Here is a 19,734-nt window from a genome sequence, read left to right on the forward strand (position 1 = left end):
CACATCCCAAACAAGATGAGCTGTTCTGAAAGTAATGCCTCAAAACATTCAGAGGATATAGCAAGGGTAATCAGACATAGAGCGTATGAAGAATGGCTGAATGGAACCGGCATCTTTGGGCTGGAAAAGGGACAGTTCAGAGGGAGTTCTGATGGAGAGCTGCAACAGGTATAGAGAATATGAACAAAGAACAACTAGTTTTAATCTTCCATATGTTGTTTTCAATTTCCTCTCGTATTTACGCAGTGAAAGATGTTCTTTGTGTGTCACCAAGTTGTGGGACGCCTTCCAACAGGATGGGTTACCAGTAAGACTAGTTAATGAAAGAAATAACACTGATTCCACCTTTGCCTCTGGCATTACCTACTTCTTAAACAGACACTGCACATATGTTCTGGTAAAATCATTGCTTTCTCTTTGCTCTGATCTTATCCCTCTGGTAGGCACCCAACACGGCTGTTCTCAGGTTTTTGGATGCGGGACCCCCTCCACGCGCTACCAAGATGCAGGTGGCAGCGTGCCGGTATGGAAAATACAAGGATGTGCGACAAAAAAAAACCTCCTGTAAGGCTGCTGAAGGGATTTCAGCGACTCGCGCCTCCCACAGCCCCGCACGGCGCAGGGTACAGCGAGGACAAGGCTCTCGGCAGTGCGGACAGGCCTATGGCCGATATCTGGCACTGCTTTCCCAACAGCCCCACCTGCAGGTCTGACTACACGCAGCTTTTCGGAGCCACCGGCTGCTGCGAGCGCAGTTGAAGAACGGCGGTGGCTCCGCTGGCCGCCCGCCTCCGGGCTTGGGTGATGAGAGGCAAGTCGCTTGAGACGTGCCCGCGCCCCACCTGCCGCCTTACCAGAGCTGCCACTCGGCGGACGCGCAGGACGCCGGTCACGCCACTCGCACCCTCGCAGGACGCGGCGATCCGGACGCTGCCCTGACCTAAGCTGAGGCGGGCTCGAGGCTGCGCAGCGGCGCAGAGAAGAAGGTACCCAGAGGAGAAGGTACCCAGAGACGTCGCGCCTCGCAAGGCGCTCCCAGCTGCCGGCTGAGCCCGGCGCCAAGCGGCAGGAAGAAAGGGCGGAATCCCCGCCTCTCAATCCCCCCGCCAAGATGGCAGCCAGTGGACAGTCTGGCAGTGCTCCGCTCTAGCTCTATGACAGCGCGGCCCCTCTCGCCCGGCAGCGGAAGCGGCGCTCCCGGAAGCGGCGGCGGGAGCGACAGGAGCCGGAAGGGAGCGTGGCGGCCGCTCGCAGGTGCGGTTACCACGGCGACCCGGGAGCGGGGAAGGGGAGGAGGCGGGCGGCGGGGCGGCCCCGGCCGGTGAGGGGCCCGGGGCCGATACTGTCAGAGAGGAGCGGCGCTGCGGATCTGGCCCCCGTGCGGTGAGGCGCGGTGGTGGCGGGGCCCCCGGAACGACGCGCGGCCTCTATGCGCTCCTGGTGCGTGCCGGTCAGCGGCCGTGTGTGCGGAGAGTGAGTGCAGAGCTTCCGAGACCGCGATCAGGGGTCAAACGCCCTTCTCCGTTACCACACAGCCTCCGGCTTAAACGGGTTTCGGTCACAACCCGCGTGTGCGTAGCCGCAGTTCAGCCAGTGAGCCTGGCACCGGGCATGCGGGTCGGGTCCTTGTGAGAGCGCGCTTCTTAACAGCAGGCTACAACTACTACTCTATCCAAAGCGCTTCCAGCGTGTGATCCTGAACTGATCGGTTCAACGCCACGTTTTAGTTTCGGTATCTAGTACAGCCACTCCATATCTGCAATTCGAAGAGGCGTCACCGGTGATCTTTACTGTTCCCCATGCTTAGTCCAGCCAATCCCTCACCTCAGCGTTGCGGGCCTGACGCGGGAGGTGACAGCTTTTCTCTTTTGCCCATCCCTCAAGTGGAGCGTTTCACCCGCAGGACATTGCAGAGATCACTGCTCTCAGTCCGGCAACACCCGCGGTGGAATGATTTATAACTTTCCCTATGGCTGCATGTGCAAGTCTCCAGAAGTATATTAAACTGATTAACTGAAGGAAAAATAAGGAGGAAAAAAATTACAATCGAGTCTTGGACAATCTACTTTTGTCTTAATTTATGTTTGGTTTTGATTTTTACCTCATGCTGGTGGATCTCATGTCACTTATGTGCCATCTACCTCCTCTGTTCTCCAGTGTGTATTTTGAGATACTGCTCTGACTTTGAATGTAGATATTTCTGATCATTGGGGTTTTCCTTTGGCTAAACTGATGCCAGGTGACAGATGTGCCCTTTTTATTTTCCTATTTCATCTAGAAAAAGGCTTTTATCACAGTCTTTCATGGAATGGGAAACAGGCAGGAGAGAGCAGCACCACAGTTTTGGCTTAAAGATGCAATGCTGTATCTTAATTTGCTTATTCTAAACTATTTCATATGATTTGCAGTGAATAAGAAGGACCTGATTCTGGGAAGAACTGCAAAGCTTGAGGTTTTATTATGCTTGGTGGAAGCTAAGGCTTCACTCCACAAATATTGATTGAGCTTCCTTCTCACATAGCAAGTGGCAGTTGTAACTGTTCTGTATCACATGATGCCGTCTGTCCACGTCCCAGGTGCAGCAGAAAACAAATGGCATGTACAGCTGAGCACATTGCTTTTCTGTGGTGTGTGCTGCACTACAGCAAGGTGTTTCTGTCCTGACTCTGAGAGAATGAGTATTGAGATACAGAAAGCAATGGGTGGTGAACTTCTAGCATTTGTAAATGAAGTAGGATGAGGGATTTTTGTCTGTCCATCTGTCTGTCTTCAGGCAGAGCTATAGCTACAAAATGTATAACACATTTGCCAAGACTGTGTTTTACATTGAGATCAGCATGAAAAAGGGACACAAGTCAGATCCTGACGGGTTGTTGGGTGTGATTTCCTTGGAATTTGAGTGGGCTGTTTTTTCAGTGACAGAAGGGAAATGGCAGATGAGCTATCCAGAAAAAGAAGGATTTAAGTGCCTGGCTTTATATTGGTGTGTAGTAAATATACTCTAGTCAGAGCAGGGTCAAGGAGGGAAGGCTTGAACTTTTGGAGACTGTAATGGAAAGCTGACAGGAGAATTCAGGCCTTCCACAAGCTGACGAGTGGTGGGCAAGGAAATTCCAGCCATGTTACAGTGTATAGATCAGAGTGCACATGAAGGACAATAAAGAAATGGCATAATTGCTTTTTCTTGGCTCATTTCTCACAGTAAGCTCAGTATCACTCGAGTCTGCATTCATGATTTCATTCATTTTTCAGCTTCTAAAGTTGGTGGTACTTAGTGCATCCAGGAAATGCTTGTTTCTTCATTCCCCAGAGAAGGCCGCTGTACTCAGCAGAACCTAACGGGCTGACCAGGGAACCCTGACCTTGCCTGGCTCCTCTGACACTGGTTAGTGCACCAGCAGATGTGTCTGTGCAAATACAAAATACGACTGTACCTCCCATACAATGAATGGCAGGTGGCTTTCCACTTGTTTTGAAATACACGCTGTTTGTGTTGCCTCCTCTCAAAGCCAGGGGATATCATGTGGGTGTCTCAGAACAGAAGCAAGTTTATTTGAAAGCATAAGTGTAAAGGAAGCTGGGGTTGATCGAAGTTTAGTTGTGGCTCCAGAGTCCGATGTTGAAATCCTTGTCTCTCTTCAGATTTTCAGTGGTTTTGATTGTGTAAGCCTAGGTGAGACTATGGTATACACTGCACTAGATGTGCCACTGAATCTTAAAATATGCCTTAATGTGTGTGAGTGTGTGAGATTCTGTATTTATAAAAAGATACAATGCAAAACTAACTTTTTTCCTTCATCTTTTTTAGGCTTCTTCTATAAAATGGGAATACTTATTGCAGTTCTTGGAATCTGGTTCAGCTCTTCACTTATAAAAGGAGACTCTAAGGCTGTGACAACATCTCTAACTACAAAGTGGTCTTCAACTCCCCTATTACTTGAGGCAAGGTAAGTACATTGTGAGTTTTCATTGGCCTAGCGCAGTGTGTTCTCTTTTTGCTTTGTTTTGTGGTGCTTTGGATTATGGTCATTAGTAACTTACTGGCAGTAGTATCAGTTGAACATGATCCCTGCTCTGCTTGTGGGGATGGGATGAATATTTTAAAGGAGATAGTTTGTTTGCATGATAAATTCTTTCGTTGTGCATTAGAAGAAACATTAACAACAATAATTCCATAGGGGTAGCACTGCCTTCTAAAGACTCTTGTCTTTAGGAATGATTGCAGGTTTTGATCTGTTGCTTGCATACGTTTAGCTGGGTTAAGCTTGAGTTTAACTTTGTTCATATGAGTTGTATGTTGGTAATCCAAAGTTAACTGCCTTATTAGGAGTTGTGCAAGTCAGCCTCAGGAGGTTTTTTCTGTGGTATTAAACACTTGAGTTTTTAAAGACGCCGTTTAAAGAAAAAACCAATAAAGTAACGTGCTGTCTTTTCACTGCCGCTCTGCTTAGCACTTTAGACTTCTTCATCATTTCATTCTGTGGTATTCTGATTTGGAGATGTCTATGCAAAATGGCATTTTGAGAGTTTTCTAAAAGCATGTGTTTAATTTTGCATCACTTAAAGATGTTGCCGCACCAGGACTTCTGCCTACGTGGTTGCAGATTGGTTCACATGAAAATAGTTGAGTGTTTGATAGGTTTCACAGAGATGGGCATGGTTTTGGGTGGTCCCTGGGTGAAATCACTTTTCTGTCATCTTCTCTATAGAAGCTGAAGTTTGAAGACTGAAAAACCCTTAAGCAGTAAAATCAAAGCTCAAGTGCTAATGCCAGGATTTAAATATTCTGACATTTGCTGGGGAAAAGCTCACCCTAAGAGACTGTGAAATAGCAAATGAATCATGTGCCAAAGGCTTGATACATAACCTAACCATTATATTCAAAGACTTTGGGTAGCTAGGATTGTTCATCTGGGGTGGAGAATGATACAACAGTGCAGTGTTGTTCAGTTTACTTAGCCCAGCAATTCATTACCCAGCTGTTCAGCACTACTTGCCACCTTGAATCAGGACAGGCTGAAATGAGCACACAAGCTGTCGTGGCAGGCAGTGGGCTTCAAATCTTGTATTCTAACATTCTTTGACATGTGAAGTATGTAACAAGTTTAGACATGATAAAGTGTTCATTGTTAGCAATGTTTAGAGAATTATTTTACTATCTATGCCTACCTAATCATATGCTTAATAATGTGGTGAATTTCCTCATCATGATTTGGAGCTGGGAATTCATTTGCTTATTTAAGAGCAAACATACAAAAAACCCCACCAAAGCCAGCAGTTCCACCAAATCACTGTTTGTAACAGCACAGTAAACAAAACCATGTGTTTCTCAGAAAAGACAGCTAGCAAAGAAATGCCTTAGGGAGGAGGCATCCCAGTATGTACAGTGCTGTCTGTCAGCAGTCTCTGAGACATTAATAGGTGCTTTACAAGATCCTTCATGTGCAGTGTGTTTGAGGTGGCCTGTAACTGTTGTTTTGGTTTGTATTTAGCTTTCCTGGTCAGCTTTTTCTACTAACATGGTATTCTCATATAGGTAAATGTATGGTAGGAGCTAATTTTCGGTACAATTAGAATTGTAACTTGAGAGCAAATTCATAGCTCTAACTCTTCTCTTCTCACTCAGTGAATTTTTATCAGAAGAAGGTCAAGAAAAATTCTGGAATTTTGTTGAAGCTGCTCAAAATATTAAGACATCTGAACATGATGGTAAATTTTCATAATCTCTCTCTTGGTGATGACTGATAGCAGACATGGTTGAAAAATAAACTGAAATGTTTTGTCTTTCATTGTGTTAGTATTGTGAAAGTCACATGAGGACTGATTTCAGTGCTCAAATATATCTGTTTAACAAAAGCTGTAGTGGATTAGTCTGAACCATGTTTTATTTGCCAGTTTCCATTTCAACATGAAGTAAAAAATATTATAGATGCCTTTTCTCTGTGTTTCTAACTGAAATTAAATGGGAGCTTTTAACTGTTTCCCTCATCCCCAAGCCTATGTTTGCATCCTCAGGAATGTGTGTGTGTGTGTATGTATATATGTATGTTTGCATGTAAGTGTGCTCTCATGGATGTCTACTGAAGTTTGCTCTCATCTATCTGTAAGCAGTAATGAAAACTGAGGAGGGACGGTCATGCACACATTAACAACTTATGCCATGGGCTTCTGTTACTATCAATCACAGTTAAGATGAAAAGCCCATCTTCAATGAGACTATGGTACAGAAAGGTAACTTCTTGTACTTTGACTTTGCAGGGGGCGATTATTCTTCTTACCATGAAATGCTGAAAGTAGCCTGCCAGAGCCTGTCACCTTTGCAGCAGAACCTGTTGAAGTTTTCCCTGTCTTTACGATCTTATTCTGCAACAGTTCAGGCTTTTCAACAGGTCAGTACAGCACAAGGGAAATGTTCACATGATTTGCAGAGCAAGAGACCTGGGGGTGCTGATTGGCAGCTGATTGACAGCTGCCTAAACATGAGCCAGCAGTGTGCCCAGGTGGCCAAGAAGGCCAATAGCATCCTGGACTGCATTAGGAATAGTGTGGCCAGCAGGAGCAGGGAGGTCATTGTGCCCCTGTGCTCTGCATTGGTTAGGCCACACCTTGAGTACTGTGTCCAGTTCTGGGCCCCTCAGTTTAGGAAGGACATCGAGACACTTGAACGTGTCCAGAGAAAGGCAACAAGGCTGGGGAGAGGCCTTGAGCACAAGCCCTACGAGGAGAGGCTGAGGGAGCTGGGGTTGTTTAGCCTGGAGAAGAGGAGGCTCAGGGGTGACCTCATTGCTCTCTACAACTACCTGAAAGGTGGTTGTAGCCAGGAAGGGGTCAGTCTCTTCTCCCAGGCAACCAGCACCATAACAAGGGGACACAGTCTCAAGCTGCACCAGGGTAAGTTTAGGCTCGAGGTGAGGAGAAAGTTCTTCTCTGAGAGTTTTTAGCCATTGGAATGTGCTGCCCAGGGAGGTGGTAGAGTCACCATCCCTGGAGGTGTTCAAAAGGGGATTGGACGTGGCACTTGGTGCCATGGTCTAGTCATGAGGTCTGTGGTGACAGGTTGGACGCGATGATCTTTGAGGTCTCTTCCAACCTTAGTGATACTGTGATACTTAAGACCCAGGAAGGTGTGATCTGTGTGAGGAGGCAGTTGAAAATGTCAGTAATCTTGAACTGATGAAGTGCTTCATACATCTGAATTGATTCTGATTTAATTTGGTGCCAAATCTGAATCCATCTGCATTATAACTTGGTTTCCCTAAGCAATACTAGGGGATATCTTCTGTTTTCATCTGGAACAATTTTTCATCTGATGTTTAAAAGAGAGTGTTGTGTCATGCAAAAAAAAACCCAACCAAACCCCCCACAATTGCAATCCTCATTTTTTTGTACCTGGAACTAATATTGCTCTTAATAGACTGGAAAACTATTTATAGTAAGTTAAGACTTAATTCTCATTTTTTCCATTTTTACCTTGCATTCAAATTATGCAATAAACAGGGAAGAATTACTGGTGTTGAATTTAGGAAATCAAAGAGTAATTGCCACAGGGCTGTGCTGTTACCATTTTCACTTGTTTTAAGGGCAAACATTCAACCTATTTTACTACAAATATTTTAATACAGATAGCAGCAGATGAACCTCCTCCAAAGGGCTGTACCCTGTTTTTTGCTGTGCATGGGGAGAAGACGTGTGAATTTGACTCTCTTGAAAACCTTTTACAGGGAGCTTCAGAAAGGTATGTGCTTAATTACCTGTCATTGGATTAGCTTTTAAAGTTTACTCCAGTTAAATTTACTGCTGTGAAGAGACTGTAATAAATAGATACTTCCTATGTGCTTCAGCGGTGTTTAATCTGTCCATTGCTTGCAGAGTAGCAGTCTCTTATTAATCCTGATCGGAATGATTTGTTTTCTTATCCCTTGTTCTGCAACATTCTGCTAGGAGGAGGAATGCTTTGAGAGTGCATGGGAGAAGTTGGAAACAATTTATTGAAGGACAGTAGGAATTCTCAGGAATATGTAAAATTTTTAGTGTAGGAAGCGTAGAAAGAGCTGAGCTGCATACTGAAATAGTAGTTAGAGATCATTTCATGAATGGCTTGAAGCAGGCTGAGTAATTATTCCCTTTATGAGCTTCTCAGCATTAATAAAAAACCCTATTATCACACAATTTATTTCAAATTTCTTCATGTGATAGTGAGAAAAGTTCAATTCTCCCCCTCCCCCCCCAACCCACAGCTAACTCAGTCGGAGGAGCAAATGAAAAAGGCTGTATTTTTACAAGCAGAATGAAATGCAATGAATATAAACAAAATATACAGCATTTACAGTATATACAAAAATATACAGGAAAGAAGGTAACACAGAAACTCCCTCCTGATGGAGGAGGGTTCCCCCCAAAACCCCTTTTCCCCCTTCCTCCCCTTTTCCCAAAAAGGATTAAAGAGAGAAAATGGATATTAAGGGAAATTCTATTAGTTCAAAGCAGATGTTAAGGGAAAAAATGTTAGTTTCTTATGTCATTAGTCCAAGGTCAGCCCCGGCCAAGAACAGAACTCACAGAAAGCAGCTGCACAGACTGACTGAACAAACTGAACTCCAACTAAGTTCTTAAAGTTACATTTCTACTGATCTACCAATGAGATTCATTTAGAAGTATCTTTGTTTTCTTTTTTTACACCAAAACATTCACCTAGAGAATTTCGTAGCTGTCTTTTCCTTAAAGGCACAGGTCTCTTCTCCCAGGCAGCCAGCACCAGAACAAGAGGACACAGTCTCAAGGCTGCGCCAGGGGAGGTTCAGGTTGGATGTTAGGAAAAAGTTCTATACAGAGAGTGATTGCCCATTGGAATGGGCTGCCTGGGGAGGTGGTGGAGTTGCTGTCATTGGAGGTTTTCAGGAGAAGACTTGATGGGGTGCTTGGTGCCATGGGTTAGTTGTTTAGGTGGTGTTGGATTGGTTGATGGGTTGGACGCGATGATCTTGAAGGTCTCTTCCAACCTGGTTTATTCTATGTATTCTATGTATTCTAAAACTGTCACAGTTTATAAGAACAGACCTTGGTTCTAACTGTTAGTAACAAACTATAAAATAAAATACCTCTTCAGAAATGAAAAAAAACTCCTTAAATTTCAGTCTTGTCTTCATTATAATCTTGGTGGCTCAGGCACCATGCAGGTGTATGGCATCTGTAGCTCACATGCTATTCTTCTGATTTTAAATATTTTATTGATTATAGACAAACTGTAAAAGCAGAAATTGAAAATAGTTCTTCTCATTCACTTTCTTGTTTGCATTTTGAGCTGAGGACAGAGTCCTCTTGAATTTAAGTTCCTGGAACATTTGTTCTGTTAGCCTTGTTTGATTTTTGGGTTTTTGTGTTGGTTTTTTTTTTTAATACAGAATTTATGAATTTCCATCAGGGGGAAAATAAAAGTTATTCAGAAATGAAAGGGGACTGGTTAATTTTTTTATTAAGGGTCACATTACGTTCCAAATAGCACCTAGCTACTTGTTTGATTTTCATATGTCCATTTTTAACAAAGCTTTATCACCGTGCATCAGGTGCTGGTGAGCTTGATAATCATGGAATCATAGAATGGTTTGGGTTGAAGGGGATCTCCAGAGGTCAATCTTGTCCAAATTCCTGCAGTAAGCAGGAACATCCTCTACTAGATAAGCTGCTGAGAGCCTTGTCATGCCTGACCAGGGGTGGGGCCTCAACTACCTCCCTGGGCAACCTGTTCTAGTGTACTACCATCCTCACAGTAAAGAACTTGTTCCTAACATCCAATCTAAATCTACTCTTCTCTAATTTAAAGGCATCACCCCTCATCCTATCATTATAGGCCTTTGTAGACAGCCTCTCTCCAGCCTTCCTGTAGGCCCCCTTCAGGTACTGCAAGGCTGCTATTAGGTCTCCCTGTAGCCTTCTCCAGGCTGAACAACTCCAGCTGCCTCAGCCTGTCCTCATAGTAGAAGTGTTGCAGCACTCCAATCGATTTTGTGGCCCTCCTCTGGACCCACTCCATCAGGTCCATGTCCTTCCTGTGTTGAGGACCCCAGAGCTGGATGCAGTAGGAGAACAAAGTGGCAGAATCACCTCTTGATCTGTTGGCCACATTTCTTTTGATGCAAGCTGGGATGCCTCATTGATAGTCTGTGGGAATAATGTGATGGTATTGAGCAAAGACAGGAGCTGTGATTAAAGATGAAACCCAGAAATTTTGCATTGAGTGAGGAAGTGCTATGAATCACAGTGTGATAATCTTCAATGTTTACTCTTAGGCCAAAGCCATTTTTGTTCAAAGGGGACCACAAATACCCAATGTCAAATCCTGAAAGTCCTGTCGTCATATTTTACGCTGAGATTGGCTCAGAGGAGTTCTACAGATACCATAAGAGGCTTGTTTTAAAAGCTGAGGCAGGAGAAATCACTTATGTCCTCAGACACTATATTGCCGTAAGTATACTGGTGCACTGTAACAAAGTTATTTGATGTGGAAAGAGTAACTGCTCTGGGTTTTCAAAAAGAAGACTCTCCCGAGTGTCTTCCCTTCAAACTGACATTTGCACAACTTGGTGCTGCATGATACTTACTTGGAATATTCAAAGTTAATTTTTTTACTGCATGCAGCTGAGGAATTTGGAGTATTGAAGATCTCACAATTGTTTAAATAAGAAGATGATTTGATTTTACAAATGCAGAATTAAATTCCAGATGAATTACAGATTTAAATCTAAAAACCTGCTGCTCTACCTACGCTGCATTATAGGAAACAGATGGATCTCTCCATGGTCAGGCTGCTCTGTTACTTGATGTGCAAAGCAGGGATTAACCTTGAGGCAGCATTTTAAAATTAAAGGCATTGTTTCTGTAGTAATTTTATTACAGAACCATTTTCCAGCCCTGATACTATTTACCCTGGTTTCCATCTCCCCTGATCTGCCCCTAGCCACTGGATTGGTGTTTATATTTCCAAAGCTCTGAGAAAGTTGCGTTGTATTAGTTCCTGAACATTGCATAATGTGGCTAAAACATGCAGCCTGAATGCAAAAAATGCATCAGCAGGCTCACTTCCAGTGGCATTTGGGCCTTTGATAGAGTAAAGCAACACTTTTTGATAACATAGTCACCACTTCCCTTTTAAAAAGTAATTTACTTATCAGTGTTGGGAGGATACTTAATAATTAACAGTGTTTTACAAGAGATTTGGATACAGTTGTATCTGGATACAGACACTTCAAAATCCTTTTTAAAAGTGATAATGTTTATTTCCTGTTAAAGTCAGAAGTAGTTATGCATCTCTCTGGAGTAATTGATTTATCCTTTTTTAGAATTCTCTGTTATAGCTCTTTAGTGCCTTTTTAATTTTTGAACATCACAGCTGAAGTTCCTTTCCCTGCTCTATCTGATTTGCTGACAGGAGTCTATCCTGCTCTACTTGGCAAACACTCTGAATCCTTGTTTTCCTTTTCCCTTTGTGGCTTTTAGGGTGGTTTGGCTCACAGAGATACCTTTGTTCTCTGACCTTCAGAAAGTTTTGTTGAAGTACAATAGGAAATGCAATGATTACAGTACATTGCTGCAGAATCACTCATTGTGTTTGTTGCTCACTTGTGCCTGTTGAGTTATGTCTGAAATGTGCACCAGCTTGAGATTTCTTAGCTTTGGGAAATGGCAGCTTTTAATTTGTACATCAAAACAAAGGAGTGGCAATATTGTTCTCTTTGCTTTCCCTTACAGAATCCCAGTAAAGAAAAAGTTTACCTCTCTGGCTATGGTGTGGAACTGGCTATTAAAAGTACAGAATATAAGGCCAAGGACGATACTCAGGTGAAAGGTGAATTATTACTTTAACTACCTTAGTGTGAACATTTTAATTTTGCAAAGATAATTGTATAATTTTTTTTCAATATGAATGACTGGTTGTTGGAATTGCAGATAATCTTCTTTTTTTCAGCTCTGATATCACTCCTCTTCCTGTCTCTAGTGGGATTACCTTCTTCGTGAAGCACATCTTTGCCACGGCACTTGTCTTCTGTCGTTGTGAAATGCTGGGCACAACGGAGTCATGGCTCTGGATGAGGTTTTAGTAGTGGCACTGCTGCCTAACTGATTTTTTACCAGATAACAAGATCTCTGCAGGCGTAGAGCAATTCCTCTACTTAATTTGCTCTAGTTAATAATAAGAATAAGCATGAGATTGAACACATCCAAGTGCCGGGTTCTGCACATTGGCCACAACAACCCCATGCAGAGCTACAGGCTGGGGTCAGAGTGGATGGAGAGCGGCCAGGCAGAGAGGGACCTGGGGGTGCTGGTCGATGGTAGGCTGAACATGAGCCTGCAGTGTGCCCAGGCAGCTAAGAGGGTCAATGGCATCCTGGCCTGCATCAGGAACAGTGTGGCCAGCAGGAGCAGGGAGGTCATTCTGCCCCTGTACACTGCACTGGTTAGGCCGCACCTTGAGTCCTGTGTCCAGTTCTGGGCCCCTCAGTTTAGGAAGGATGTTGACTTGCTGGAGCGTGTCCAGAAAAGGGCAACAAGGTTGGTGAGGGGCTTGGAGCACAAGCCCTATGAGGAGAGATTGAGGGAGCTGGGGTTGCTTAGCCTGGAGAGGAGGAGACTCAGAGGTGACCTTATTGCTCTCTACAACTACCTGAAGCGGGGTTGTAGTGAGGCGGAGGTTGGTCTCTTCTCCCAGGCAACCAGTACCAGAACAAGAGGGCACAGTCTCAGGCTGCGTCAGGGGAGGTTTAGGCTGGAGGTTAGGAGGAAGTTTTACACAGAGAGAGTGATTGCCCACTGGAATGGGCTGCCTGAGGAGGTGTTGGGGTCACCGTCGCTGGGGGTGTTCAGGGCAAGGCTTGACAGGATGCTTGGTTGCATGGTTTAGTTGATTGGGTAGTGTTGGATGATAGGTTGGACATGATGATCTCGAAGGTCTCTTCCAACCTGGTCTATTCTATTCTATTCTATTCTATTCTATTCTATTCTAGTTCATTCATCCTCAGAGCAGAGTGTGTTAATAGCTTTTGTGCTTTGGGAAAACAGAACTTGGTATTCTATGTGATTTCTTTGCATTCGCTGCTTTCTTCAGAGCACTGATCTCTGTTTTGCAAACTCTAATGCACCTGCCAAAACTGTTTGTTAGGGTAATCTCTGTGTGTCTGTGTATTTTTTATTTAAACATTCTCACACACATATAGAACCCTGGAATTTCCTGCTTGTATCTTGGGCTTCAGAAGAAAATTAATTTGGTTGTGCTTTTTCATTTGTTGTTGGGTTTTGTGGGTTTTGCTGGGGTTTTTTTTGCGTTTGAGATAACAGCTGTGGAGACCAGAATTCCAGATTTTGCTACCATCTAAAGTATAGGCACATAAAACTTCTGGTCTTTATTTGTAAGAGTATCTAATTTTAAGAGAAACTTAACATACCAAAGGAAGTGATGTGATCCAACTTAAGATTTTTATTACTGTTTGAGAATTCCCATTAATTTGTCATCAAGAAGTCACACTAAAGGCCTGATATGATTTGTAGAATAAGACATTGGAGGCCTTTGTCACTTCAGGTAGGGAAAAAAAGTAATTCTGAGGAAAATTTGGTATCTGTAAATTTTAAGATGTTTTACAAAATGGTCAGGTGTATTGTGTTGATATGAGCAGCAAATCCCTCATAGATAGTAAGCTGCACAGCAGAGGTGTACATGGCTCCTGTCTGATTCTGGAGAGGTTCTCACTAGGCAGCATTTTATTCATGTCTGTGCTGTTTTGGCTCATCCAGAAGCAAATGCTCACCTAAAAAGTCAGGACCTTTAGCTGGACTTCAGCATAAAACACCTAGATTGGTGCTGGTTTATGTCCAGCCAGTTAGGAGATTGTGTGAGTCTTCTGCGGATTTGATTCAGGTAACATTTTTTATCACCTATTTTGGGACTAAAATCAGGGTTGCGTTCACAGTTGCAGTTTAGCACTTGCTCTACCAAAGCTGGCACATCCTGAAAGCTTCTAGGTCACAGTGTATTCCTCTGCATTGTCTAGGTCTCTGAGATGCCCACTCTTTAAGCTTTTCCTTCTCAGTAATCCGATTTCAGCTGTTACTGTGTTCATTTGTAAAGGTAATGTCTCTTGGATACAGGTTTAAAATGAAACCTGAAATCTGCCCTTTCTTTCTTCTTTCTGGATACTGCAATGAAGTTTTGTTAAGCTAATCAAAATGAGCGTAAGAACTGATTCTGGACAGTCTGGTGATAGTGTTCTTCTCTGTGTTTATAGGCACAGATGTGAATGCTACAGTAATAGATGAAAATGACCCGATTGATGAAGTACAAGGATTTCTGTTTGGAAAACTAAGGTAACATTCAGTTGTAAGTTGTTGGTCTTTGTCATATCAAAAGATGCAGAGATGTTGGTCTGCTTTGTTATTATGTTTTTTAATGTCTGAGTCATCTGAGTTGCTTATAGGAAACCACATTAATTGTTTTACCCTCATACCTTTTTAGGCAGTTGTATCCTGACTTGACAGAAGAGCTGAAAGAGCTTAGAAAACACCTTGTGGAAAGTACTAATGAAATGGCACCTCTGAAAGTATGGCAGTTGCAAGGTAATCTGTACAAAGGCTTTCAATATTGTACTGCAAAAACTTAATGTAAACTTACCTTCTTGCTTTTTGAGCAAATGGGGTTGCCAGTGGCTGCATGTAGCGGAGAAAGTCTGACCGTAAGTTCCTGCATTGGAAGAGTGCCTCAGTACGTTCCCATTGAAATAGCTTTTACAAAATCACAGGATGATAGGTGTTGGAAGGGATCTCTGGGTGGTCATGCAGTTCAGCCTCCCTGCCAGAGTAGGTTCACCTAGAACAGATGCACAGGATGGTGTTCAAGCTCTAGGCAGTATGTTCCAATCACCCCCCTTCCTCAAAGTAAAGAAGTTCCTCCTCATGTTTAGATGGAACATCCTACTCTCAAGTTGGTGCCCGTTACCTCTTGTCATGTCACTGGGCACCACTGGGGGGAAAAAACAAAACCAACAAACAAATAATAACAACAAAACCAACAACAAACAAAACAAAAAAACCCCAATCCCAGATTGTTTCACAGGACTTCTAAACTGAAGTTTGCTTTCTGCTTTTGTGAGACCCCACCTCAAATACTGCATCAAGTTCTTGCGTTCCCATCTTAAGAAGGACATAGAACTGTTGGAGTGAGTGCCACAAAGATGATCCAAGGGCTGGAACACCTCTGCTATGAGGATAGGCTGAGGGAGCTGGGGTTTTTCAGCCTGGAGAAGACTTCAGGGAGACATTATAACTGCCGTCCAATACCTGAAGGGATCTAACAGAGAAGCTGGAGAGGAACTTTTCATAAGGATGTCTAGTAACAGGACAAGGGAGAATGGTTGGAAGTTGAGGAAGAGTAGGTTTAGACTGGATCTTAGGAAGGAGTTCTTCAGTATGAGTGTGGTGAGATGCTGGAACAGATTGCCCATCTGTGTGTGCCCCATCATTTGAGGTATTCAAGGCCAAGCTGTATGAGGCCTTGAGCAACCAAGTCTAGTTGACAGGCATCCCTGTCCATGGCAGAGGTTGGAGTAAATGCTCTCTAAGGTTCCTACTAATGTAAGCCATTCTACAGTTTTACATTGTGAGGCACAGTTAGCTGCTTCTCTTAAACTGACTACTTGTGTGATTGTCTACATGCAGAAAAGCAAAGGAAATGTGAAGTTTTCTTTCCATGGTCACATTCTTGGTGTGGAAAGCTGAAATTTCTCAAGACCAAATGAAAACTGTATTTCAAAAGCATTTGCATGCAATTCTGGCCCATTTCCCTGAGAATCATCTGCAGAGGCCTGTGGAAAGGCTTTTCATCCTCTGAAAAAAAGAGTCATTTGAAATGCTGAACATGTGTTGTAGTCCCAGATGGCTGTTTTATATCTCTAGAGTGTGAAACAGGTACTCAGACCCCTTCTGAAAGGCAGATCCTCCTACCTCAGCTGGCAGAAAAGGTGATGGTTTGGACTCATTGGAGCAACGTGTAGACAGAATTCATTGGTTCATTTTGAAAGGGTTACTTAATGCAAGGCAACAAATAGGAGCTGAAAAATAGGATGAAGATTTTTTTTTGTTGATAAAAATGATCTAAAGATGCAGATGGAAAATGCTTTTTCATAGGAGACAAATAAGCAAAAAAAGTTGAAGGTTAAAGTTAAGATGCTTCTGCACCAGCTTGTTTGCAGTTTAGAGTTCTTGACTTCTATTTTTTTATATCTCTAGATTTAAGTTTTCAAACTGCTGCTCGCATTTTGACTGCTCCCCCTGTGGATGCTTTGATGGTCATGAAAGATCTCAGCCAGAACTTTCCTACAAAGGCCAGGTAACTTTTGAGTTCTAGGAAGTTTTCTTACTGTGGTTTTTTTTTTTCTGAGCAGAACCTGAAACAGACAGTGTTGGTTGGGTTAATGTCCTGGAAGCAAACACTGGGGAATGTTTATGCAGAGTTCTTCAGCCTGTGGTTACAAAGAGGATCTTGCAGTGTTTTTCTTGGATGGCAGCTGATGGGAACTGGTGGAAAATTTGATAGAATTACCCATGCTATTTTGTTGTGAAATGCTGCAGAACCTTTTGGCACGAAGTCTGCAAGAATTTGTTTGTTAGGTCCAGAAATGTACATTCCATGGCCCAGGTTATTAAGATATTATAGGAGCTCCTCCTTCTTGAGTAGATGGAGATAAACCTGAGAATAAAAAGAACCTGAATTCTGATCTTCTTTCCCACTAATTGATGTTAAGTTGTGCTATTTATAGCTTCTTAAGCAGGCATTGCACTCTCATTGTATCTTCAGTCAGATCTGTGAGCTGTACTCACCCATTGTGTGATGGTGCAGTCACCACAGCCAACATTAAGGAATGGGAATCCACAATGAGGAGTGAAATCTCCTTGTTTTCTGCTGCCAACCTCCACCTCTACCTTTCTGCATATGCCCACTTTCATTCTGGTTAATGTGAAATTAGACACTGAAAGTTGGTATGTGGTTGATGCTTTTATGTTCTGATCAATCACGTAGTATAAGAAAAAAAACAGTGCATCCTGTTGTTTCATGGTACCACAAAGGGCAAGTGCTCCTGACTGCAGCTCTTTGTAGGTGAACACTAAATGCATTTACATTAAAGGTACCAAAAGTAGGATAAGTAGGCACCTTATCTGTTCATTAGATAAACAGAAAGATGATTGACAGCACGCTGTTTTTATCCCTGTAGAGCCATAACAAAAACAGTTGTTTCTTCGGAACTCAGAGCAGAAATTGAAGAAAACCAAAAGGTAATGCTTACAGAAAGTAACAGTGCTTTTGCACTAATGTTTTAATAGAAATTCAAGCTTGGAAAAGCATCATTGTGTTTAAAAAAACTGCATTTTGCTCAAAATAATGACATGGTATTTTCACACACAACTTAGTCATACTATGCATGTGGGACGTGAAGAAGTGGATTTTCAAGCATGGATTATGACCGTAATTTAGCTTGTTTGCTCAAATATGGAAATACTTGGTCATAAGTTCTTTGAGTCAGATCATTGTTGGGAAATGATGATGTGGGATTTTCATCACAGAGCTGCTACTACAATGGTTGTTTACAGTAGTCAAGTGTTGTGATTGCTCTTTGGCATTCACTTGTTAATGTATACGAACGTGACCTTCTGTTTCATATCTGAACTCAGAATCTGAATGCACAAAGTCAGCAAAGGCTGCAGTTGAGATGTAATGCAATTTGTAATGCAAGAAGGGAGATAAAATCTACAGTTTGACACATTTAACTCTCCAGTAATTTTTTTTCTGTGCAGAGCATTCTTCTAACAGCCTTCTACTTTCTTTCAGTATTTCAAAGGAACATTAGGGTTGCAACCAGGAGATTCTGCCCTGTTCATCAATGGACTACTTATTGATTTGGACACTCAGGACATATTTAGGTAGGAATGTTTTTTTATTGTTCAGAAAAACTATTCTGTTTAGAAGCTTGCAGCCTGCTTGTACATGGATGATAAAGTCATTTAGACAGTTTGACCCTTCTTCACAAAGTATATATCTAGACTAGGTTGAAGTATTAAACACTGAAAAAAGCAAGTAAATTTTTAAGAAAGAAAAAAAAGATTATATGAAAACTGGAATGCCCTTGAAGATTGGAACAGGCAGTCAGACTTTGGTCTCCAAGGCTGTCAACATAGATGTTTTAATCTGAAGACAGACCGATTCTCAAAGGATGAAGCACTGTAATTTTTTCATCTGAAAATCACCCTACATCTTTGACAAGATTTATTTCAGTGACATGGAATGGAAATTTCCATTTGTGTATCATGCTTTATTTTCCCCCGGAAATACAATAAAATTGACTAGGTTTAAGTTACCTCAGCTTTCTGGGGACAGTGAGAAACGGGTGATAAGTAAGGAGTAATGCAGAGCCATGACAGATTTGTTTATACCATTCATCTGTTAACCCTCAGGATAATAGCAGGTTATCTGCTGTGTCTTTCAAATTCAACCTTTTTTCTTTTCCTTCCAGCTTGATCGATGTGCTGCGCAATGAGGCACATGTAATGGAAGGCCTGCACAGCTTAGGAATTGAGGGTCTTTCCCTGCACAATGTTCTGAAGTTGAACATCCAGCCCTCAGATTCTGACTATGCTGTGGACATCAGAAGCCCAGCTATTTCGGTGTGTATGGTTTAATATTAGAAATACCCTATTTCTGTTGGGGTGTGCATTCTTAAGCTGCCAGGGGGAATTTTTGTTATCTCCCAATCAGCTGTGGGACTGCAGTGAAGAAAAGGAAAGTAAGGTTATAAATATAATTGTCTCTTTTAAAAATGCTTCACTTTTTACTTATCCATGTAGTGTCTGATTTTCAAAACATTTTTACAGTTTCAGACCATAGCAGAAGAATGTCAAACATTTAAATGCCTTTATTTTTCCCTCAGTGGATCAACAATCTTGAAGTTGACAGTCGGTACAATTCCTGGCCCTCCAGCGTGCAGGAGCTGCTGCGGCCCACATTTCCAGGAGTGATCAGACAAATCAGAAAAAACTTCCATAATTTTGTAAGTAGTAATCTGACTAGAAATGTGCATTGTTATTTTCAACAGCAGGGACACCAGCTTTTGCACCTTACCCTACATATATAGTAGAAAGCCTGTCACTGAAGTGTGTTGAGACAGGATGCTTTTCTAATTAGTATCTTCATAACGAGGCTAAGACCTACTTCACTTATTTCAGATAAAAAGCATTTTGCACTAAGATTTGAAAAGGTGATCAGCAGCCCTCAGCTTAATCCTGGGTGTCCTTTTAGTCTTTAGGCAAACTATTTAAAGTTAGCTCTAATGAGGAGTTTGCAAATTCTGTGCTGAAACTTCTGCAGGGTGGCCCTGTGGAACTCTGATTTAGTGGCAAATAGGGACCTGAACCACCTCAAGATGTGGGAGCATTCACATGTTATCTTTTTCTCTGGAGTTCAGTACCTCTAACATTGAAATTATTCATGAAAAGACAACACTTGCTATGAATAGATTCATATGCTAGATTCATTCTGAGGAGCCCTATTATGTCTGGGTTGGGGCTTGCTTTGAGAATGTCTTAGTACGTCTGCTCTCCAGGGTGTTGAGCAGAGCCATACTGTTTCCCTCAGCTCTGGCTAATGCCTTTCTGCTGTGCGCATCTTAATGGATGGACTGCTGTACAGGCAGCGGCAGA

The 19,734-nt window shown here is 42.6% G+C and overlaps 1 protein-coding gene across 4 annotated transcripts in view; it reads left to right on the plus strand.

The window, feature by feature from the left end:
• The first annotated feature begins 1,189 nt into the window (after positions 1-1,189).
• UGGT1 (UDP-glucose glycoprotein glucosyltransferase 1) overlaps positions 1,190-19,734 on the plus strand; it is a 42,896-nt gene continuing 24,351 nt past the window's right edge. For 2 of the 4 annotated variants that reach the window (XM_054166267.1, XM_054166270.1), the window contains exons 1-15: positions 1,190-1,254; positions 3,253-3,385; positions 3,809-3,947; positions 5,627-5,709; positions 6,259-6,389; positions 7,623-7,735; positions 10,287-10,461; positions 11,746-11,842; positions 14,277-14,355; positions 14,504-14,604; positions 16,273-16,372; positions 17,256-17,316; positions 17,870-17,961; positions 18,552-18,702; positions 18,966-19,085. In XM_054166267.1, coding sequence (XP_054022242.1) covers positions 3,823-3,947; positions 5,627-5,709; positions 6,259-6,389; positions 7,623-7,735; positions 10,287-10,461; positions 11,746-11,842; positions 14,277-14,355; positions 14,504-14,604; positions 16,273-16,372; positions 17,256-17,316; positions 17,870-17,961; positions 18,552-18,702; positions 18,966-19,085 — 1,428 coding nt within the window. In that variant the 5' untranslated portion in view covers positions 1,190-1,254; positions 3,253-3,385; positions 3,809-3,822. Of the gene's footprint in view, positions 1,255-1,715; positions 1,733-3,252; positions 3,386-3,808; positions 3,948-5,626; positions 5,710-6,258; positions 6,390-7,622; positions 7,736-10,286; positions 10,462-11,745; positions 11,843-14,276; positions 14,356-14,503; positions 14,605-16,272; positions 16,373-17,255; positions 17,317-17,869; positions 17,962-18,551; positions 18,703-18,965; positions 19,086-19,734 lie in introns of those variants that run through there. The other 2 variants (XM_054166269.1, XM_054166268.1) reach the window with 2 other exon arrangements.

This window comes from Dryobates pubescens, chromosome 13, assembly GCF_014839835.1.
Source record: "Dryobates pubescens isolate bDryPub1 chromosome 13, bDryPub1.pri, whole genome shotgun sequence".
Taxonomy (NCBI): domain Eukaryota; kingdom Metazoa; phylum Chordata; class Aves; order Piciformes; family Picidae; genus Dryobates; species Dryobates pubescens.